General features: G+C 64.6%; 1 protein-coding gene across 1 annotated transcript in view; it reads left to right on the top strand.

The window, feature by feature from the left end:
* The window catches only part of NCOR2 (nuclear receptor corepressor 2), a 212,555-nt gene that overhangs the window by 127,623 nt on the left and 64,413 nt on the right, over positions 1-20,519 (top strand). The window contains 4 exon segments of the mRNA XM_053901929.1: positions 392-489; positions 15,833-15,976; positions 17,342-17,514; positions 19,422-19,484. Of these exon segments, the coding sequence (XP_053757904.1) occupies positions 392-489; positions 15,833-15,976; positions 17,342-17,514; positions 19,422-19,484 (478 nt within the window).

A 20,519-nucleotide genomic window follows, 5' to 3' on the forward strand; every position in this document is an offset into this window, starting at 1 on the left:
TCCGGCTGGGTCACGGGGCTCAGCACAGGGCACTCGGGGCCCCGGGGGTTGGGGAAGAAGGGGCTGGGCTGAGAGAAGGGAGACCCAGGCCCGACTCGGGCACACTTTGAGTTTATGCAGCTGGGAGTCGGAGGGCCTGGGGAGGCAGGCGAGCCCTCGTTGTCGCCGTCCTCGACGGCGGGGGTCGGCGGGCCGGGTGACACGCCCGCAGTGTGTACCGTGTGCCGGGCGCCGTCCTGAGGGCTCTGTCCTCGCGGCCGCTCTCTCAGACACGCGCTCAGCATCCCCTTCACACCGCCGAGAAGGTGAGGTGAGCGGCCGGATGCGGAAGAGGCAGGATTTGAACCCGGGCCTCTGGCTCCTGGCCGCCTGTTCCCTCTGTGTCCCGCAGACCGTGGCCGAGTGTGTGCTTTATTACTACCTGACCAAGAAGAACGAGAACTACAAGAGCCTGGTGAGGAGGAGCTACCGACGCCGCGGCAAGAGCCAGGTGAGAGGCGGGAGGGCTCGGCTCTGGGGGCTGGTTCCCGGCGTGCCCTGTGGCCGTTGGCGGGAGGGAGGGGGGGTGGCGTGTGACCGTCGGCGCGCGGGCTGCTGCGCGGCGGGCTCGGGCCCCCTCGGGGGCGGCCGGGAGACCCTGTCTGGGGGTGTTCGGCCCGCCCCAGCGGCAGAGAGGTGCGCCAGGAGAAAGACCGCTTCCCTTTCCTAGCCTGGAAAATTCTCGAACTCCTGGCTTGGTGAATCGTGATCCCCGTGCTGAAAAGGGCCATGTCCCTAGAGCAAGGACGGGGTTCTCCGGGTGACTCGGGCCGGTTCACACACAGCACGTTTAAAAACCGATTACGATTTACCGTTCTGCGTCCCTGAAAGCAAAAGGCAGCCAGTCTGTGAGACGTGACTGCTTGGGAGGAGACCGAAGGACCATTTACCTTAAAGCACGCTTTGGCAAGCTATGGCTTGCAGGCTAAGTCCGGCCCACCACCTCTCTCTGTGAGTAAAGTTTTATCGACACGCAGCCACGTCCGCCCGTTTCCCTGTTACCGTGGCAGCTCGCCTGTTAGCAGCAGCAGAGGGGAGCAGTCCCGACAGAAACCGCAAGGCCTACGATCCGTACCGCCTGGTCCGGTACGGAAAATACCTCTGGGTTAGGGAGACGAGGAGTTGGTTTGAAGGCGTGTTCAGCAAATAATGGTGAAGACGGTGGGGGTCCGTAGGGGGTCAGGCAGTGGGGGTCAGTATGAAAGGGGGCTCCGAGGTGATCGTGTGGGAAACGGAGGGACGGCACGGATTTGTTTCACGGCTGGGCCGTCGACAGTCAGCCGAGGGCAGGTGCTGGGAGCACGTGGCTCCGGGAGGAGGTCGGCTGGCGCTGCCCTAGGAGGGCTCCAGGCCGGACGTGCGTGCGGAGGCCCTCGGGGGTGTGGCCGTTGGGTGCAGCCGGGAGCAGGCGGAGCCGTCGCCCTCCTGGGGCCTCTGGCCTGGGGCGCCCGGGAGTAGTGGGGGCTGGGACGAGAGGGTCCGGAAGCTCTCTCTCCAGCGGGTGCTCCCTGACGCGGCGTCTTCCCTTCCCCGGGCCGCCCAGGACAGGGTCCTGAGTCATCGCGCTCAGCCATCGGCAGTGGGGGCCCGGTGCCCTCTGCGACACCCCCACTTTGCGGTCAGGGGTCCCCCAGACGGGTTCCCGGCCCACGTCCCTTTCCTCCTCTCTTGCCTTCTGGGAAGTATGCTTCGGCGGCACGGACCCACTTTCCTGTTGGCCAAGCCACACGGGATCCGGGGAGCGAGTTTGTCGTTAGACTAAGTGCCCCCCTCCCCCCTCCCCCCGCCACACTCGGGCCCGAGCTTTGGTTCTCACCGGCTGGGTCGTTGAAGCGTGGCGACGTTCGGTCCGAGGACGGGCTTTGCCTTCAGTGTTGTGTGGCCACAGCTGCCCGGCCGGCTTGCCCATCTAACAGATGCGGAAAACCAAGGCTTGCTGGCCTGGAGCCGTTTCACTGCAAAGAGAAACTGAAGTGCCGTCGGGAATTTTCTAGACCGAGAGGCTCAAACTCGCATAAATTCCAGGCAGGGGGCACGAATGTGCTGAGGCCGGAGGGGCACAGCGGTGAAGACTGGGGCAAAATAGAGGCCTGTAGGTTTACGTAAAAATAATTAAGGTTTATTTATTTAAAAATAAGTTCTACTTCGGGGCACCTGGGCGGCTCAGGCGGTTAAGCGTCCAACTTCGGCTCAGGTCATGATCTCACGGTCTGTGACTTCGAGCCCCGCGTCGGGCTCTGTGCTGACGGCTCGGAGCCTGGAGCCTGCTTCGGATTCTGTGTCTCCCTCTCTCTCCGCCCCTTACCTGCTCATGTTGTCTCTCTCTCTCTCTCTCTCTCCTTCTCTCGTTCTCATAAATAAACATTAAAAAGATTAAAACAAGTAAGTCCTGCTTTGGGGTGTTTGCTGAGCACCTGATACACAGTGCCCTCGCTCGTGCCGCTGCCTTGGTGGGGGCACCATGGGTGGGCTCGTGAAACCCTTCCTGGTGGTGCGGCGGGGGGCCCTAGAGGAGAGAGGGTTCTGACTCCGAGGGAGGGTGATCTAGGAGGGGGTATCCCCGGACAAGCCCTAGAGGGCTGGGGGTGCCCGTGTCCCGCATCTCTGGTCCTGGCCGCCACGCCTTTGACTTTGTGGTGTTCGTGCTGGGCACCGGGACCTCCTTGCCGTTGTGGGGACCAGCGCACGTACGTGGTTCTGACGCCACGTGCTGGCCCTGTGCCTGTGAGCTCCCATACAGCAGAGGCCCTCAAAAGTGAGGGTAAGGAGCGGCCCCTCGGCTGAACAGGGACAGAGGTGAGGGTGTCCTGGGCAGAGAGAGCAGCAGGTGCAAAGGCACAGGGGTATGAGTGAGCACAGCGCCCTCAGAGTCTTTGAAACAGGTGTCTTAGCACCTTCCAGGGTCTATTTTATTTTATTTTACGGTTTATTTATTTTGAGAGAGAGAGGGTGGGGGAGGAGCAGAGACAGGAAGAGAGAGAGAAGCCCAAGCAGGTTCTGCACTGTCAGCTTGGAGCCTGACGCGAGGCTCGAACTCACGAACCGTGAGATCATGACCCGGGGCCAAAGCTGGATGCTAAACTGACTGAGCCACCCAGGCGCCCCAGCAGCACCTTCCAGGGTCTTAAATGAATGAAGGACTGGGGAAAGGTCACGGGACCCCGTATCTCATGTTTGCTGAGTGAGTAGAGACGTTTCTCTTCTCTATGGAAAACAGGAGCATGAACGTGATGGCGAACGGTGGCTCACACCTGACCTCAGCGTCCGTAAGAGGCGACAGGGAGTGCCGAGGCCCGTGGCCGACTTGCGGAGCTCACGCGTGTCTGTTCCAGCTGACCTTTGGCCAGACGGCCTCGTATTGCCGAGAGCCGATTTTTGACGATAAGCCGAAAATCGGGACTTATGTGAAATTGCCTGATTTTTAACTCTCAGGGTGCATGAGAAGCAACACCAAGGGGCGCCTGGGTGGCTCAGTCAGTTGAGCGCCTGACTCTTGATTTCGGCTCAGGTCACGACCCCAGGGTTCGTGGGACTGAGCCTCAGGTCGGGCTCTGTGCTGACAGCGAGGGGCCTGCTTGGGATTCCCTCCCTCTCTCTCTGTCTCTCTCTGTCTCCCTGCCCCTTCCCTGTTCATGCTGTGCGTGTTCTCTCTCTCAAATAAGTAAACTGAAACACAGCAACAAAACACCGTGTAGGCCAGGCAACTCACATTTGCTCCTTTTTCGAAATTGAGTTTTTAATCGTAGCGCCGGAATAGGTAGCGTGCAGGTTAGGTTAGTTTCAGGTGTGCGAAGCAGCGATTCAGCTGTTTCATACGTCACTCGGTGCCCGTCGCGATAAGCACCCTCTGAATCGTATTTGCTCTCAATCTGCCCTCAGCCTCGAGCGTCAGACCTCTGGACTCGAGAATGGTAAGGCCGGGTGGTAAGGGACTGTGTTACTTGGGACAGGCCAGAGCAGGCGAGCCCGGGGCCCTCGGGAGCCCGGGAGTGTTTTCCAGCAGAGGAGAAACGTCTGTTTCCTCTTTTTGTCTGTGTTGTCTGGGAACGGCCGTAGCGTCTCCGCCACTTCTGTGGTGAGGTTTGGCTTCTGCTCAAGCTGACGCCTCGGGCTGGGGCTCCCAGGATGGAGGCAGGATGCCTCCGCGCTCTGCCTCTTGCAAATGGGCGGAAGGAAGCAGGACAGGAGGCCCCTGTCTCCTGGGAGATGGGACGCGTCTCGGTGGCTCTCCCCTCCCTCTGATCACTGGGGCTGCTAGAGTGCCAGTGTGGCCCGGGCCCTCCCGGGGACGGAGATTTATATGCCGATCCTGGAAGGACTTCTGTGCCAGGCACACTGGCCCTGTTCATAAATATGGAATAAATGGGTCAAACCCGAGCGTTGGCTTTGGGGCCGTAAGTCTTTTCTTTGCCCCGTGACAGTGACATAAACGGCAGACGCAGTTCCCTCGGCCCCTCTCGTTAATCTGAGATGCAGTTACTGGTGGGGCCCGGGCCCCCCTGTTTCTCCTCGGTTTTATAAGACCCGTGATCCTGCCGATAAATCTGCCAGTGGGGAGGCGGGGTCCCCGCAGCCCGGCCTGGAGTAGGCGAGGGCACGTCTGCGTGGGACGGGTGCAGGCGGCGGTGGCCTCCCGTGGGCTGATGATGGGACGAAGGGAACGGACGGGAGGGAAGAGGGGCTGCCGGAGGCTGATCGTGCAGGGTGACCAACCGCGGGCTGGGGAGCAGAAGGCGCCCAGATGACCCCCTGCCGCCCCATCCTTGTGTCTGAGCGGCATGCAGCCCGCCCCTGGGCCACGGGTCCCACCCTGCAGCCCCTTCCCTTTGCCCACACTTCTGTCTCCCAACCCTCCTGTCCGCCCCGGAGACGGCCCCCCTCGCCTCCCTGGGCAGCCACAGGAGGACAGACATCAGGTCCTTCCAGCAGATGAAACGTAGACGCCTCTGGGACGGGGCCACGGCGGCCAGGAGGTGGTGCCTCCCCTGTCCCGGCTTCTTCCTCAGGCGGATGGGGGCCGAGCCATCGGGGGTGTACTTATTTCTTGAGGGGAGCGAGTCAGGCCTGCCCCACCTTGCCGGGTCCCTTCAGTTTCGGACGAAGACTTAGGTGGTCTCAGCCTCGTCAGGGAGAGGCTGGGGGGGTTGGTGAGACACGGGAGCCCTGTCAGAATCCGCAGGCACCGACCGGACTTGTGGCGTGATGGGCCAGCGCCGTGGCTGACCGCACGGGGCTGATGACAGAGAGGCCGGGCCGGGGTCTGTGCGGAGGGTGGGACGCGTTTTAACTCCGGGACTTACGGGGTGGGGGGGTACTCGATGATCCCCAGTTTACAGGTGAGGAGGTCAGACCTGGCACCGTCGGCCACGGGAGCCCGAGGGGGGCCCGGCGGTCCCATTTGCCACGTTGTGGTGTGTGGCTGGGTCCGTGGAAGCCGCACCTCGCTGACCGCATCGCCCGTGGGGGCTGTGTGTGTAGGCTGTGCTGGGTCCGGGCAGCAGGTGGACGGCCCGTCTCCCCGCCCCCCCCCCCCCCCCCCCCCGCCTCCCGTGGGCAGGTGTGGCCCGCCGAGCCCGCCTGGGTCTCCCTCTCCACTCGTGGGGCAGCTGCTCCTGGAAGCTCTTCCCGTCTCTCTTGACTCTCCTCTGCTCCCTGGACCGCGAGTGTCTCTGGGAGACCTAGAGGGCTGTTTTCTCCCTGGTCTGTCTCTCCCTCTCTTACCCTCTTGCAGTCTGCCTTAGCACCCCCAGCCCCCCGCGCGTCCCCCCTCTCTTCCGGGTGGCCAGTGACCGCACAGGCCGTGGTGCCTATCTGTGGCTTCCGTGGCTGGGGGCCACGTGGTGGCTAAGGATGGCCACGAGGGGCCTCTCACCTTTCCAGCCCAACAGATGCCCCGTGGTGGGCCCTCCCCACCCGGTGTCAGATGCACAATATTATGTTCATCCAAGGACATCCATTGAGTGCCTACTGCATGCCAGGGCTAAAAGCTTTGCTTTCAGAGCAATAGCAGACTGTGATCTTTCAGGAAGCTGGAGGGAAGGCGTCCGCCGGGCACGGCTGTCTTGACAGCTCGCGGACGGTGCCGATGAAAGGCCGTGAGGTGGGTGCGAGGCAGTGCTTCAGGGTGTCGGTGAGCGGGCTTGGCGGTCCTTCTCCAGGCTGGGTGGCCGGTGCCTTTCCCGAGTTGGCTGGCGCACAGCCCGGGCCCAGAGATGGGGGGATGCCCCTGATGTCTTTGTCGGAGCCCCCCTCCTCGCCGTTCCTGTGTCGGTGGGACTGAAATGGGTTCCTGGCGCAAATCCCGGCGTCTGGGGACGAGAGCTCGAGTCCGTGGCGCTGACGGCAGGAAGTTATTCTCCCCAGAACACAGTGGACACCGCCCTCCGCTCCAGACTGACTGCAGTAGTCACATTCGCTCCGTGCCAGGCTGTCCCCTCGGCGGGCCCCTGCGGGGGTCCCGGGCTGAGTCACGAACCCGAGACAGAGCTGGCGTCCAGCTGAGGGTCTCCTCCGCGGGGCCGGGGAGCCTGCGTCTCTGCCACGGACCCGGCAACGCTGGCTGCCGGTCTGGGGCCACTCGGAGCCTCAGCCTGGGTGGGGGGGACGTTGACTGGGGAGGGCCCCCCGGAGGGGGTGGGGAGGGAGCAGCGTGGCAGAAGGGGAAAGTGAGGCGTGGCACGGGCTCACCGGCAGCCTAGACTGACCATGAGGAGAGGGTCTGGGGGAGAGGCGGTGGGATGACGCCGTGGGTGAGTTGAGCTGAAATGGCCTTTCCCAGGTGTCCTGAGGTGGGCTGACAGGGCCAGGTCTTGGTCCCCGGGCCATGGATAGCTGAGCGGGGGCAGCAGGCCCCTTCTGGGGAAGGGGACCTGGCCAGTCCATGCGACAGACAAATCCCGCGTCTTTTCCTATTTGCAAACGACATCTCACGGCGGCCATGACCTTCTCAAATGCGTAACCGCAGCGCGTAGAGCGAGATGTCACTGCATCCACCCAGGTGACTCCCCGCCCTGTCACACCCTCATCACACGCCCTGAGCCAAGCCGTTTGTTCATCGTTTTGATGGTTGCGTTTTGAAAGCTTGGATGGTTACAAAAGTAGAAGGTAGAACTCCTTGATGGAAAGCGTCTCCCGTCGGCGTGTCGTCCTGAGAGAGGCGAGGCGCACGGGGGCCCCGGTGCTCGGCCCTGGAGGCAAGGGATGTGTGCTGGCCACGTGGAGCATATCAGGATCACGTTTGCGTTTAACAGAGGGTGCCATCCACCTTCCAGAAGCTTCTCCATATTCTGACAGAGGGAGAGGCGGGGCCAGCGGCCCCTCACGCCCACCCCCACCGGTCCCCTCTCGCCTGAGCTTTGGCAGGTGAGAGCTGAGCCCCCGGGTGCTGGCCCCGGGCCCCTGGGACCTCGCCGTGAGTGGCGGGCGGGCTGTAGGCTGGGCCGAAGAAACAGCATCCTCTCTGCGAGCTGAGTCACCGGCCAAGGCGGGTGATGGCGTGGTGGTTTATGGTTCGTGATTCATGGACAGAGGGGCCCCGTTCTGCCAGCTAATTGCAGAACCAGAGTCCAGGAATGCTGTGGTCGGTAGTCGGCTCCAGCGTCGGGGAGCCGGGAGTGTGAGGCCCGGCCTGCCGCAGCCCTGACCCGGGGGCCCCTGTGGCCCTCCGGGTGATGGGGGGGCCCGTGCTACGGAGGGGCGTGTCCCCGAGGGTGAGTGCTCCCCTGGGCCGCTGAGGCCCAGCCTCCTGGCCTGTCCCCGGGGCGTCCGAGGGGGGATGTGCTGGGGGCCCCACCTCCTCTCCTGCTCCCCGGCCTGCACATCCTTGCCCTCGTGGCTCCTCTCTGTGGCTCAGTCCAGCTCCACCTCTGACCGGGTGCTCAGCCCAGGCTCCTGTGTTTCCTGGGTTGATCTCCGTCTCTTACCGCCTTTTCTGCCTCTGTGTCCTGTTTCCCTCATTCTTTTCCCTACGTGTGAGTCTCTGTGTGTCCGATTCCGTCTGTGTTTGTCTCCCTCCCCCTCTGCCCCCACACCCATACCCGTCTGTCTCCCATCGCTCACCTTCCTCCCGTCTTTTCTCCCCCCACCGAGCCTCCTCTCCCAGCTCCTTGCCAGGGAGCACGTGACCTTGTTCGGGTTGCTGGGACACTCCTGAGGCTCCTTTGCCTGGGCAGCTCTCACAGAGGACAGTGTGACCCGGAAGGCTGTTCCCGGGCAGGCCCAGCCAAGTGTGGTCCACATGGGGAGGGGCAGCTGCTTTGCAGCCCGTGCTGGTTCCCAGGGCCTGATTGTGTCTCCCCCCCCACCCCCCCACCTTGGGCTGATGAAATCGACCGCCGTCCCCGCTCCAGTGAGGTCTGGCAGGGACATGTGGCAGGCCAGATATGGCCACATCGCCTCCAGGTTGGGCTGCGTTTCTCCCGGGCCACGGGGTAAGCGTGAGTGTGCCAGACTGCTGCCCGGAGCCCAGATGGGCCTCCGGCCTGGGGGTCTGTCTGGCTTTCCTGGACGGCCCAGGCCCGCGGGAGGTATGCTTCCGCCCTGCTGGGGGCCAGACCGTGTCCGGATCTAGGGCTCCAGGGAGCAGATGTCCCTGATTCCTGCCCGAGATGGGGGAGGCCAGTGGGGAGGCCCCTCCGGGCCCACAGTCCCCGGACGCATTCCAGGAGCCGCCGTTCTCAGGAGAGCCCGTACCCCAGGGAGCCAGCAAGCTGGCTCGTTTCGGGAGAGCACAGGCACGGCCTTCTCACGGGCCGAGACCTGGCTCCCCGCCAGCCCCGTCCGAGGCAGACCACATCAAAGGCACGGAAGGACACGGAGGGCAGGAGCCCGTCCAGAAGATGTGAGCGCGGATCATTTGGGCTCCAGGGGGCGAGAGGCTGGGGACCGACGCGCCCCCCATCCGGGCGTCTCAAGCTGGGCTGCCAAGAGCCGGAACACAGTTACCGGAAGAGCAGCATTTGTGCGGGTCGGTGCCTGCGTGGGCCACGGCAGGGGGGCCGTGGTGGGCCTGCCCGCTCGAGGAGCGTCCTGGGTGGACGGTGGCCGTGTTGGAGACCTTGTCGTCGTGTCTTCACACAGTCACCGATCTAGCTGATTCCACGGCGAACGAGACAGGCCAGGTCCCCAGAGCCGACACGCCCACGTGGGAGGCGGACGGTGCACAGTGAATTAGCGTGATCGTGTGAGGTGGCGGGAAACGTGAGCCGGAGTCAGGAGGCCAGTGACGCGGGGGAGGGCAGCTTTTAGGGAGCACACCTCGAGGGCCTGGCTGAAGAAGTGTCGTTTGGGCTCAGACCCGAGTGATGAGAAGGAACCGGCCAGGCAGAGTCGGAGGGAGACTCCCGGGCAGCAGGCACAGCGAGTGCAAAGGCCCCGAGGTGGGAATAAACGTGGCGTCTTCCAGGAGGCAGGGGGGGGCAACCGCGAGGGAAGTGGGTGGGGCGGGCAGGGGTGGGCAGGGGCTAGATCACGAGGCCCTCTGCTGTGTCAGACCGCTGATTTGATTCCCGGTGGCGGGACGGGCTCTGACCGACGGCCTAAAACGGAGCTTTGGCCGCCAAAGCCTCCCGTGCAGGCAGACAAGAACAGACGGCACACACGGGCGCGTGTGTGAAACTCAGGCTTTGCTGGCACGTGTGTCTGCAGGGGATGCTGGTGTGCGTTTGGCAACCCGCCTTCTGGGGGGGCGAGGCCCCGATCGGCAGCACGTGCCGGTGGCTGTGGTTAAGGCCCTCCCGCCGTGCCCCGATCTCAGCCACCAGCGTGACGTCACGGGAGGTGGGAGCGGGAGGGACACACACGGCGCCGTATCCCGCTCCACTGCCGCTGTGTGGGTGCAGTTGATGGAAATGTCCTCAAGAGCACAGATGACAGACAAACGTAGCTGAATGATTGGGAAGCGAGGCACTCAGAGTACTTGTTACCTTTGTTTTTATTATGATTTTCTTTAACCGTAAGGTCACGTATTTCAGTTTTTCATAACGGCTGTGTCTGATAGCAGCTCGCCTGCAAAAACCCTGCAAGTTGAGGTCTGTTCTCGCGAGCTGGTCCGAGCCAGCTCCCGCACGGACTAACCCCACCTGCATTTCCCAGGAGGGACGGACGGACGGGCTGGATGAGGAGGGTAGGGGGCCCAGTGTCGGCGGGGAGGTTGGGGGGGGTGTTGCTGCCGGGACCAGAAACCTCCATTGTGTCTTGCCTCCCGACGCCCGACCCCGACCGCAGTTCTCCCCCAGCCTCGGCCTCCGGGACCCCCTTCCCTGCTGCCCAGACGTGGCAGGTGTCACGAGGACAGAGCCCCTCTCTGGGTTCGCTCTCCGGAGGCGCCCGGTGACACGTCCGTAGAGTGAGTGCATGAGACCGTGCTGCCTCTGGTGTCGCTGGGCGTGGGGTCTCGGGAGGCTGTCCCGGCACATTTTTGGGGACCTGTCCTCCGAGGGTCGAATGCGTCCGCGCCTGCCTGGATTGTCGGCACTTGTTTCCACTAGGCAAGATCGGCGGGAACTGACTGCCGTGCCCCCTCGATCGGCCACCGCGCGGCCCTTCAGCACCAGGCGGAGCACGGCCTTCCCTGCCCGCCCCTCCCCCACTGCCACCAGGGCGCCGCCCGCCTGCCTGCGCGTGGCTGTCGAAGCCGGCCGGGCCCTGCCGCCAGGCGCCCTGTGTCACTTGGTGAGCACGGTGGGCGTTTTCATGTCGCCGTGCCTTTGCCCACGCAGGCCCCCTCCCTGCGGTGTCCCCTCTCGTCCTTGTCAACCGAAAGCCTTCGGGGACCCAGCTCACAGGCCTCCTTCCTCGTCCCCGTGGGCCAGGAAGAACTGCCACCACGTCTGCGGCCTGCTGAGCCTTTGCAGGTTTTCTCAGCACTGAGCCGCCGGCTGCCCTGGCGGGCGTTCCTTGTCTGTCACCTGAGGCGCCAGCTCCGGAAGGTTGGGGCCCGCGGTTCTGGTGGCGTGGAGTCCCCCTGGTGGGGCGTGGCTGTGGGGGCACAGTCTGGCTTGAAAGGGGGGAGCCTGAGCCCACCCGCCCCTGGGGTCCCGCTGGGAGATGCCGCGTGACCTTGGGGAGCTCCTTGACTTCCTGCGTCCTCGTGTTCTCTGTTCTAAAACAGAGGTGATGCCAGCGTCGCCGGGGGGTTCAGTTAACTGTACCAGGTTCGAGACTGGGAGAAGAAGGCTTGGTCCCACATTCGCCGTGTGCGGTCAGGAATTGTCGGCGTTTCGTGCCGGTTTCCGTGCAGCCCTGGCCTGGGGCCTTGGCACAGCACGGGCTCGGCTTGCCTGTCCCGCACTCCGCCCTCCGGAAGCAGGGGTCCCTCGGGCACTTGAACCGATGACCCTGGCTAACCGTAGATCCGGTCAGGGTTTCTGCAAAGCTGTGCTGTGGTTTGGGGGGGGGGGGGGGCGCGCTCCTGACCCAGCGCTGGGCACGAAGCCCGTTGTGAGCCTGACCACTGACACATCTCAGACGCAACGGTAGGCCCCCGTCCGGAGCTCCAGAGTCTCTCGAGATGGTGAAGTCTGGCTTCCAGGTCCACAGGCGTCACCGGCTGCCAGTGGCAAAGGTCCTGGGTGCGTTTTGTGAAACAAGGATCCCCGAAAGCCTCGCTCCTCGGCGTGACCCAGGAACCAGCAGCATCAGCCTCCCCAGGAAGATGCCTCGAAATGCACAGGCCCAGGCCCACCCCAGACCCACGGAATCTGCATTTTCTCACCATGCCCAGCTGATTCGTGTGCGGGTCTAGATTGAGCGGCACTGGTCTGGGAGCAGGGCTGGGCAAATTATGGCCCCCTCAGGCCAGATCTGGCCCACTGCCTATTTTGTAAATAAAGTTTTATTGGCACATAGCCGTGCCCACTTGTCTACATCTTGGCTGCTCTCAAGTCCCAAACCGTGTCGGTATGAGCAGTTGTGACAGGAGCCAGTGGACCTGTGGCTGTACGGAAAAAGTTTGCTGCCTCCTTGTCTAAAACACCAGTTCTCAAGCCTGGACGCCCATTGGGATGACCCGGGAATTTAAATACGCCGAGGCCTGGGTCTCACCCCAAGATTCTGATACCATTGGTGCAGGCGTGTCTTGGGGTTCGGGACTCCCCAGAGCGCCCTAGGGGGCGTGTGTGTGCGGCCATCAGGCAGTGAGATCCTTGGGAAGCAGGGCCCTGGAAGCTGTTAATCCTCACTGTGTTAGCGGTCCTCATGGTTGCTGCCCTAGACCATCAGAGGCTTTCAGATTTTGAGAGACGGGGCTGGCTGTGGTGAGGGGGGCGGTGCTGTGAGTTGGGGCCCCCGTCTTGCCGCATAGATCTGGCGTGAATGGAGCACCCCTAAATCAGCCGTTGACCTCGGTGCAGCAGGAGGTCAGGCAGATGGTCGTTACTGTGCTGATGGGTCTCTCCCACTGGGAAACGCGCTTGAGGCCGGGACCAGGGCTCCGCTCCCAAGGGAGACGGCAGTCGGGTCACGAGACGCCGGGAGCCCACGGGGGGCTGCATGCCGTGACTCCAGAGCGGCCTCGGAGGTGCTGAACTAGTGGGTGTAGCCACACGCGCCCTCGTCCCTCACCCCTGTCCTCGGGGCTTGATAAACCGTCGGGGTGTGGCTGGCTTTGGGACTGCAGACCTAGGTGGGAAGTGGTGGGAGTAATGGCCGGGCTGCAGTGTCTGTTGGGACTTCGAGCCTCCCCGCAAGGGGGCACGGGCGCGGGAGCCTGCAGAGGGGTGGGCGGCACGGCAGGGTGGGTGGGGGTGGCTGGAGGGGGTCTGGGCACGGCCAGGGTTAAGTCGGGCCTCGGTTGGAATCCTGGCACTGCTGTTGACCAGGTTTGTCGCTCGGCCACCCCGTGCCTCAGTTTCCTCTTCTGTAAAGCGGGAGAGGCAAGGGGCTGGTAAAGGAGATGGTCGAGGTCCGTAGCGCAGTGCCCGGCACACGGCACTTTGGGCCGTTCTCGGGCTTCCTGCTGCGATGCGGATGGTCATTCAGGGGTGGGGGCGGTTTGGGGCCGGCCCAGGCTCAGGTGGGGGCTCGAGGAGTCTTGATGGGGGACGGGCTGGGCGAGGCGGCAAGGGGCAGGGATGCCCAAAGACGGTCCCACCCCCAACCGAGGCCCCCGATTCTGGTCGGAGGGCGGAGTAGGAGGAGACTCTGAGCGGGGCTTTGGGGACGGCGGGACTGTGCCTGCTGCCCGTGGACCATCCGCTTTCCTCCCTCGGAGCCCGTGAGGCTTTGCCTCTGCACCTAGTTTCCTGCTGCGCGGGAGGGGAATGGTGGTCGCCACTCTTTCTGTCGGAGGTTGGTTCAGGGCATCAGGCGGGTTGGTGCCTATGAGGTGCTTGGTGTGGGGCCAGGGACAGAGCCCTGGGTCACCCCTCGTGTCCGTTTTCATCTTGGCCGCCACCGGGACTCAGGAGGGCCGGGAGCTGGTGAGCGGGGGGTGCACAGCTCCGTGTTGGGCAGTAAGCCCTTGGGAAATGCTGGCATCTTCCCAGTGGGGCTTCTCCAGGGCTCTGAGGCAGGGGGTGGGGTGTGGGCAGGAAGGCGCTTAGCTCAGTGCGGGCGCAGGTGCAGAACCCCCCCCCCGCCCCCCCGGCCGGGCCTCAGCCCTTGTTAGTCAGGACGCACGGGTGCAGGGCTGAGCCTCTATGGGTGGGGAGCCGCACCTCCTGGCCATGCTGGGCTGGACGGTGGCCTGCTTTGCGGCCCAGGGATGAGATCTCACGGGGCTTTGAGGCCCCACCAGCCCAGACCCAGGGGATGACGACAGGTGCTTCCTGGTGGGTGGCCCGGAGTTGAGCCCTTGTGGCCACTGGGAGGGACGGAAGAAAAGGTTTGGGGTGAGGCTGCTGCCCGGGCAGGACTCTGGGTAGAGAAGCGGCCGAAGGCGGCGTTGGGAATGCCAAGCTACTTGCGGTTGGAAAGCCCCTGTCCTGCCCAGCCCCCGGCATCGGCTTCCCAGGTGTGCAGAAGTTGGCCAAGCCGACGGGACACCCCGCCCCAATCAGCCACGCCATCTCTGGCCCCGGAGACTGCTCCCTGGTCCCCGCTTGCCCCCTCTGCCCTCAGGCGAGTGCGCAGAGGGCACCCGTCTCGCAACAAAGCGGCAAACCTCTCTGTTCCTGCCGCCACCTGCTGGGAGGGCTCCGAAAGAGGCTTTGCCTTTCGGGTGTGAGAGGTGACCACGGCTCACAGGCTGTGGTAAGTGCGTGCTTTGGTGTCTCAGGGGTCTTGGTGGTGGTGAGGGACAGGCTGGTGAAGGGACCGAGGCCAGCCGCCGGGAACTGGCAGCAATGCGGTCGGGGTGGAGAGGCTGCTCTGAGCCCCCCTCGCCTCCTCTTGCAGAGCAGAGGGGGTTCTTGGAGCAGCTCGTTCCTGGGGTGACCCCTGGCATGGCTTTGGAGAGCCCGGGGTTCCGCGCTCTGGGCCCCTGTGGCACAGAACGCCCCCAGCTGTGGTCCGCCGCCTCGTAAACGACAGCCGCGGGAGAGGGTCCGTCCGGGGAGAGGGGGTCGCAGGCCGAGGCAGCCTCGTGCTTTGGAGGGCCGTGTGTTCCTGACGCGGAGGAAAGATGCAGGGAGGGAGGGACGGAGGGAAACCCCGCCTGCCCCCGCCTTCTCCACCTGCTGGGGTTTCTCTCTCCTTGGGTGACCGTACCCCTGCCCCACACCGAAAGGCTTTTCTACGGGTTTGTTTTTGTCTCCCTTGGCTCACTGGGATGGAAAGGTGGTCTGGTCTGGCAGTTGCCCGCAGGGAGAACTTTGGGGTGGCCTCAGCGTGTGCTTTATTTATTTTTCTTAATTTTTAAATAGTTTTTGTAACGTTTACTTAGTTTTGAGAGACAGAGAGAGAGAGAGAGAGAGAGAGACTGAGTGAGAGCAAGGGAGACACAGAATCCGAAGCAGCCTCCGGACTCTGAGCTGGCCGCTCATAGTCTGAGGTGGGGCTCGAACCCACAAACCATGAGATCATGACCTGAGCCGAAGTCGGACGCTTAACCGACTGAGCCACCGGGCGCCCCGAAACAGCAGGTGCTTTGAAAGAAACCCAGCAGGGCAGGAGGAAGTCGGGCAGCCTCCCGGGAAGGAGCCGGCCGCCCTCACTTCCTCCCCCGTCCTGCTGAGGGCAGACCCTGCGGCCCGGTGCGAGGGGCAGCAGAGGAAACAGGTCTGGGAGGAGGTGAAAGAGCCTCACCCTGGACGCGAGCAGAGCAAGGCTGCGGCAGGCAGTGGACCCTCGACACGGCAGCCCGCACCTGCACGTGGGTCCGGGCCCCCGGCTCCCCTCCCCGCCTGCCCATTTTACGGGTGTGGCGATGGGCTGCGAGGTGGCCCGAGCTTCGTCAGGGATGCGTCCCCAGGTTCTCCGGTGCTCGCCCCGCTCTGGCCTAATAAGCCTGACCGGCAGCCCTCCCCGTGCCGGTGGTGGCTTCGGCCCCCCTTGAACAGCCGTGCCAGACCCCACTCGTGTCGGGGATCTCTTGTTTCGGCCTCCCGGCCCCCGGCCGGGGTGGGCCTGCGGAGCAGCCCTGCTTTGCAAGGGAGGAGTCAGAGCACAGAGAGGTTAAGGTCCTCATCCAGGGTCACACAGCCCGCGAGTGGAGGAGTCGGGAGGAGTCCTGGAGGCGTCCAGGCTTCCGACGGCTACGCCTGGCCCTGGGGCTCCTGCCTCCCTGGACCCCGTGGGCTGTGGCGTCTGCGGCTGACTGCGTCCCGTTCCCGCTCTGCGGGCGCACTCAGCCCAGGCGCAAAGGCTCACCTGCCTCGCCGTTTTCCTCCCTCCCCCGGCCTCCCCCGGGGCCCCCGCAGCAGCAGCAGCAGCAGCAGCAGCAGCAGCAGCAAATGCCCCGGAGCAACCAGGAGGAGAAGGATGAGAAGGAGAAGGACAAGGAGGCTGAGAAGGAGGAGGAGAAGCCCGACGTGGAGAACGACAAGGAGGAGCTGACCAAGTAAGGCCGCCCCGTCGCCCCGCCGTGGCCCGGCCCCCTCCCCCGGGTGGCGGGGAGGTGGCCTGGACCCAGCTCCAGCCGGGGTGGGGGGGGGGGGGGCCTCTCTGTCGAAGCACCTGAGGCGAGCCATTCGGCAGCTGCGGATTGCCTGCCGGGAAGGGAGGCATTTTCCGCTCCGTCTGAACCTGACAGCCCCCCTTCCGGAAGCCTGCTCTTCCCCCCCCCCCCCCGCCCGCCCTTGCCTCCTCCAACCCTCTGGAGACCTCCGAGACTGATAGCTCATTTGAGCTCTACTCCTGAGCTAATAAATCCAGGCAATGACTTGGGAGCTCTTGGCCTCCTCATCTTCTCCCCCTCCTCCGCCAAGTCTCCTGAGACGCCAGGCGGGGGAAGGGGGACGATCAGAGGAGCTGGCGGAAGGACTAGGTATGCAGGCGGGCCCTGCCCTCACCTTTAGAATTATCGCTGTCAGCGTGAGTTCTTGCAGATCAAGGCACAGCCTCCCGTGCCTGCCAGGGGCGGGTGCCGAGCACAGCCAGCCGGAGATTGGCTCCAGAAAGGGGGGCGGGCACGGCTTTGTGCCAGGTACCTGGCACGGGCTCAGGCATGTGGCTTCGGAGAACATCTGGCTTCGTTACCCTCTGTGTCCCAGACGTGCAGGGGGGGGCCTTCAGGAAGACGAATGGGAGGTGGGGCGTAAATCTGAGCGTCCCGCGTCGGCTTCGGAGAAAGCCCCGGCCCCGGGTCCCGAGGTCACCCGCACACGCCCCCGCGCCTGGCCCGGCCTGCAGCAGCCCGGCAGGAGCCTTCCCTCTTGGGTATTCTGCGAGGCCCAGCGACCCGTCCCGGTACCGCAAGCGAGCAGAGCTGCTGTGGGCCTCGAGCCCCGCCGAGGGCGTCTCTGCTTCGGGGGGGGCGGGGGGTCGAGTGGCCTCGTGGGTGGGACCTGGCCGCCCCCCACGCGGCTGAGCCAGCGGGCCTGCAGGCAGACGGCAGCGCGTCTGTGTGGCGCGTGAGCTGGTCTGGCAGGCGGACAGCGACTCGTGCCCGCGGAGCCACCCGGTTACCTGCCGGCCCACGCCCCTCGTCTGGGGAGTCGGGTCGTGACAGCCGCCAGCTCGCACCTCCCGCCTGCGTGGATACAGGGGCGCCGCAGGGAGCCGGCGGCCCACGCCCCTCGTCCGGCGAGTGCGGAGGGTTGCGGCCCGCTGCTCGCCGGCCCTCAGCCCGAGCTTCCCGGCGTCTGAGCCGCACGGGTCCCTGGCGGCCCGCGCCCACCGTGCTGACGGAAGCAGGTCGCCTGCAGCCGTCGTCTGGTTTCCCGGCTCAGGCGAGGCTGCCCCTGTCTCCCTCTCTGGCCTTCAGGGAGAAGACGGACGACACCTCTGGGGAGGACAACGATGAGAAGGAGGCAGTGGCCTCTAAAGGCCGGAAAACTGCCAACAGCCAGGGGAGACGCAAAGGCCGCATCACCCGCTCCATGGCCAACGAGGCCAACAGTGAGGAGGCCGTCACCCCACAGCAGAGCGCCGAGCTGGGTGAGTTGCCGGCCAGGGAGGGCGGTGGGTTCCGAGGCCCGGCCTTGGCTTCCGAACTCGCTGTGTGACCCGGGGCCAGCTCCTGACCCTCTCTGTGCTCCAGGGCCCTCGTCTGCACACGCGCTTGCCGTGTGGGGGCCGGGTGTGGGAAGAGCCTACGACGGCTGGTGGGGCTGGGAAGGGCTCAGCGCCCATCAGCCCCGATGACCCCGGGCCTGGAGGGTTCACGTAAAAGTCTAGATCGCCACTTTAGGTTCTGTTTTCTAGTTGGAAAATCTGGCCGCGCTTGGCCCCCACCAGGGAGCCAGGGAGCAGTTGTCGTAGCTGCAACCCCTTTTTAGAAGGGCCTGGGCGTAGACTGTCCCCGCCCCCAGCCCTGGTAGGCACCCGGGTTCCAACTTCCCTCCCGTGGGCCTCAGTTTCTCCTGCTCGGCGGGTCTGAGCCTCACCCCCCCATCCCAAGTTGGGGTTGGGGGCGGGAGAGACAAATTGAGTAGCAGTTCTCCCATTCGGCCACAGGGGGGCAGCCAACGTGTGTCCTTTATCTCCGCAGTGGTGTTTGGCTGTTGGGGGGCCCGCCCCTCCCGCCTCTGGGGGAGCCCCCACCCTGGGCCCTGAGCGCTCAGGTTCAGGCCCCAGGCACCAGGGTGCCTCTTCCTAGGGTGGGAGTTGAGTTGATGGAGGTGACATTTCATTTCTCACAGTTGCCCCCTACCCGACACCCAGGGTCTGTCCCTTCTTCCTGTGGGAGGTAATTCATACCCATTTCATAGATGGGCTGTTTGAGGCTTAGAGAAAGGATGTCACCTCCATATTCATGGAGTCAGCTGGAATTCAGACCAGCCCCGTTGGCCACAAATTTCACGTGACTCCTGTCACACTCCCGGCCTTTGTGACTACGCCTTGGTGCCCGGAGGCCGGGGGCAGCAGGTTCCGCGGCCTAACTTCTGGGAAGCTCCTCTGGGCCCCCAGGCCGATGCTGGGTGGGGCTAGATTGCTGGGTGGAAAACACCTCCCTGGGCCCTCCAGCGGCAGTTACACCTTGAGCTCAGACTTCACAGCCTCCCTCTGAGGGTCCCTGGGGAAGGAAGGGATTGCAGGCTGTTGTAGCAGGGAGGGGGGAAGCCGCCCAGGGAGGGGGGTGGGGGCCGTCTCCCCTCTCCTGCCTTGAGCTGCTCCTTCTCATTCCCCTCCTGCTGGAACTCCCCTCCACTGGTCGGCTGGCCTCTACCGAGCCTGGTAGTTCCAGGCTGGCCTGGTGCTGTTCCAGGCGCTGGGTCCATGAAGCTGGTCCCTCATGTCTGCCCCCTTCAGGAGATCTTAAGCAATTTGCAGGGAAAGACCCAGGCGTCTGTCTCGGGGAACTTGGAGGACAGACCCGAAAACAGCGCCACTGCAGAGGCCTGGCCGACTCTGCCCGATGTCCAGGGCCGCAGTCCCTTGTAAAGCCTCATCCTTGCACGGGGGGAGCCGGGGGGACCGTGTCACTCACCCCGCAGAGCAGCATGCTTGGCCAGGGGCCTTTTAAACCCCAGGAGGCAATTGGCCGTGTCCAAAACCAGCTTTGGTTGTCATGGTTGGAGTGGGGACTAGGGACACCTGGTGGCTGTCAACCAGGGGGGTGTCACGGCAAAGACCCATCCGGCCCCCGACGAGTCCGAGCTCAGAGGAGGTCCCCGCCCACCCGAAGCTGGCGTTCTTGGTCCCTGTGCCCCTCGTGTGGTCGCCGTGCTCTCGGGGGAGGCGCCCCCTCCCCGACCTCGTGCGTGCAGATGCAGCTTTTCACAGTAGAGGCCCTGGGCCATCTCAGTGTGAGTTCCGCCTGCAAAACGGGCTCCTTACGGCGCCCCAGCCCCGGCGGGATCGCCCCCTGGGCCTCTGCCAACGCGCCCCGCCTTCCTTTCTAGCTTCGATGGAGATGAACGAGAGTTCTCGCTGGACGGAGGAGGAGATGGAGACCGCCAAGAAAGGTGAGCGCCTCCGCGGCTCTGGCCGCTCTCGGTTTGCATCCGGGTCCTGAAGCTCACGTGCTGGGGAGCGGGCGACCCACCGGGCCTTGAACGGGGGCCTCCGGTGCCATCCGGAGGGGCAGCCTCCGCTTTGGGGCGTCCTCCGACTCGTGCCGTTTCCCGGGAGTCTCGGTTTTGCCCTCCAGAGGAGGGGTCCGTGTGGCTGCGTCGCCGGGCTCCGCGGCGGGTCCCTTGGCGGTGTCGAGGCGTGGCTCGGAAACCGTGCGGCTCGTGCCGTGTACGAGGTCCGTAGGCGGCTTCTGTTGCCTCTGGGCTCAGCGCACCGTGGCCCCGTAGACAGAGTGGCGGCAGCACACGTGGGCCTCGCGGAGGGGAGGCACAGAGCTTCCAGCAGCCACCACGGTGGGGTCATGGGGTCAGGCTGTAGCCCCCCCGCCCCCCACTGGTGGCGTTCTCCCCCGGGAGGCGGGGCTACAGGGGGCTGGTGGCCACGTGCTGTGGTGCTGACCTTACGTCCTGCCTTAGAAGCCAGCTGTGTGTTCAGTGGAGCCGCAATAGCCGGGTCCTCCGCTTCCTGGCTCAGTGACCCAGCTCCGTGCCTCAGTTTCCCCACCCGTGACACGGGAGAGGCTTCCGGATTAACCGTGGGGAACTAGAGGTTGCAGGCATCGAGGGTCCCGAGGGTGGCCCCTGCAGTGTCGGGCTGCATCCTGTGGAGCCCCCTTGTCCCTGGCCCGCTCCTCCCCTGCCCGAGCCCAGTGCCGACAGGAAGGCTGAGGCCCGGTGGTGCCTGAGCCCCATGTGCCTGCCTGTTCTCACTTGCTTTGATCTCAGCCCCGAGATCAGGGGGTGGCTCTCCTGTCCATCCCGGCTCACGGAGGACCGAGTAAGGAGCGAGGCCAGGGTGGCCAGGGTCCCGGAGCTGATGTGTGGAGGGGCTGGGAGCAGGCCCAGGCCTCCGGCCCTCGTCCTCCTGGCCCTACCAAGGCCTTGCCGCTGACGTGCAGCTTCTGGCGCCCGGAGCTCCGGGACGTG

The sequence above is a fragment of the Panthera pardus genome, unplaced genomic scaffold, assembly GCF_024362965.1.
Source record: "Panthera pardus isolate Hobbes unplaced genomic scaffold, ASM2436296v1 HiC_scaffold_15, whole genome shotgun sequence".
NCBI classification, from domain to species: domain Eukaryota; kingdom Metazoa; phylum Chordata; class Mammalia; order Carnivora; family Felidae; genus Panthera; species Panthera pardus.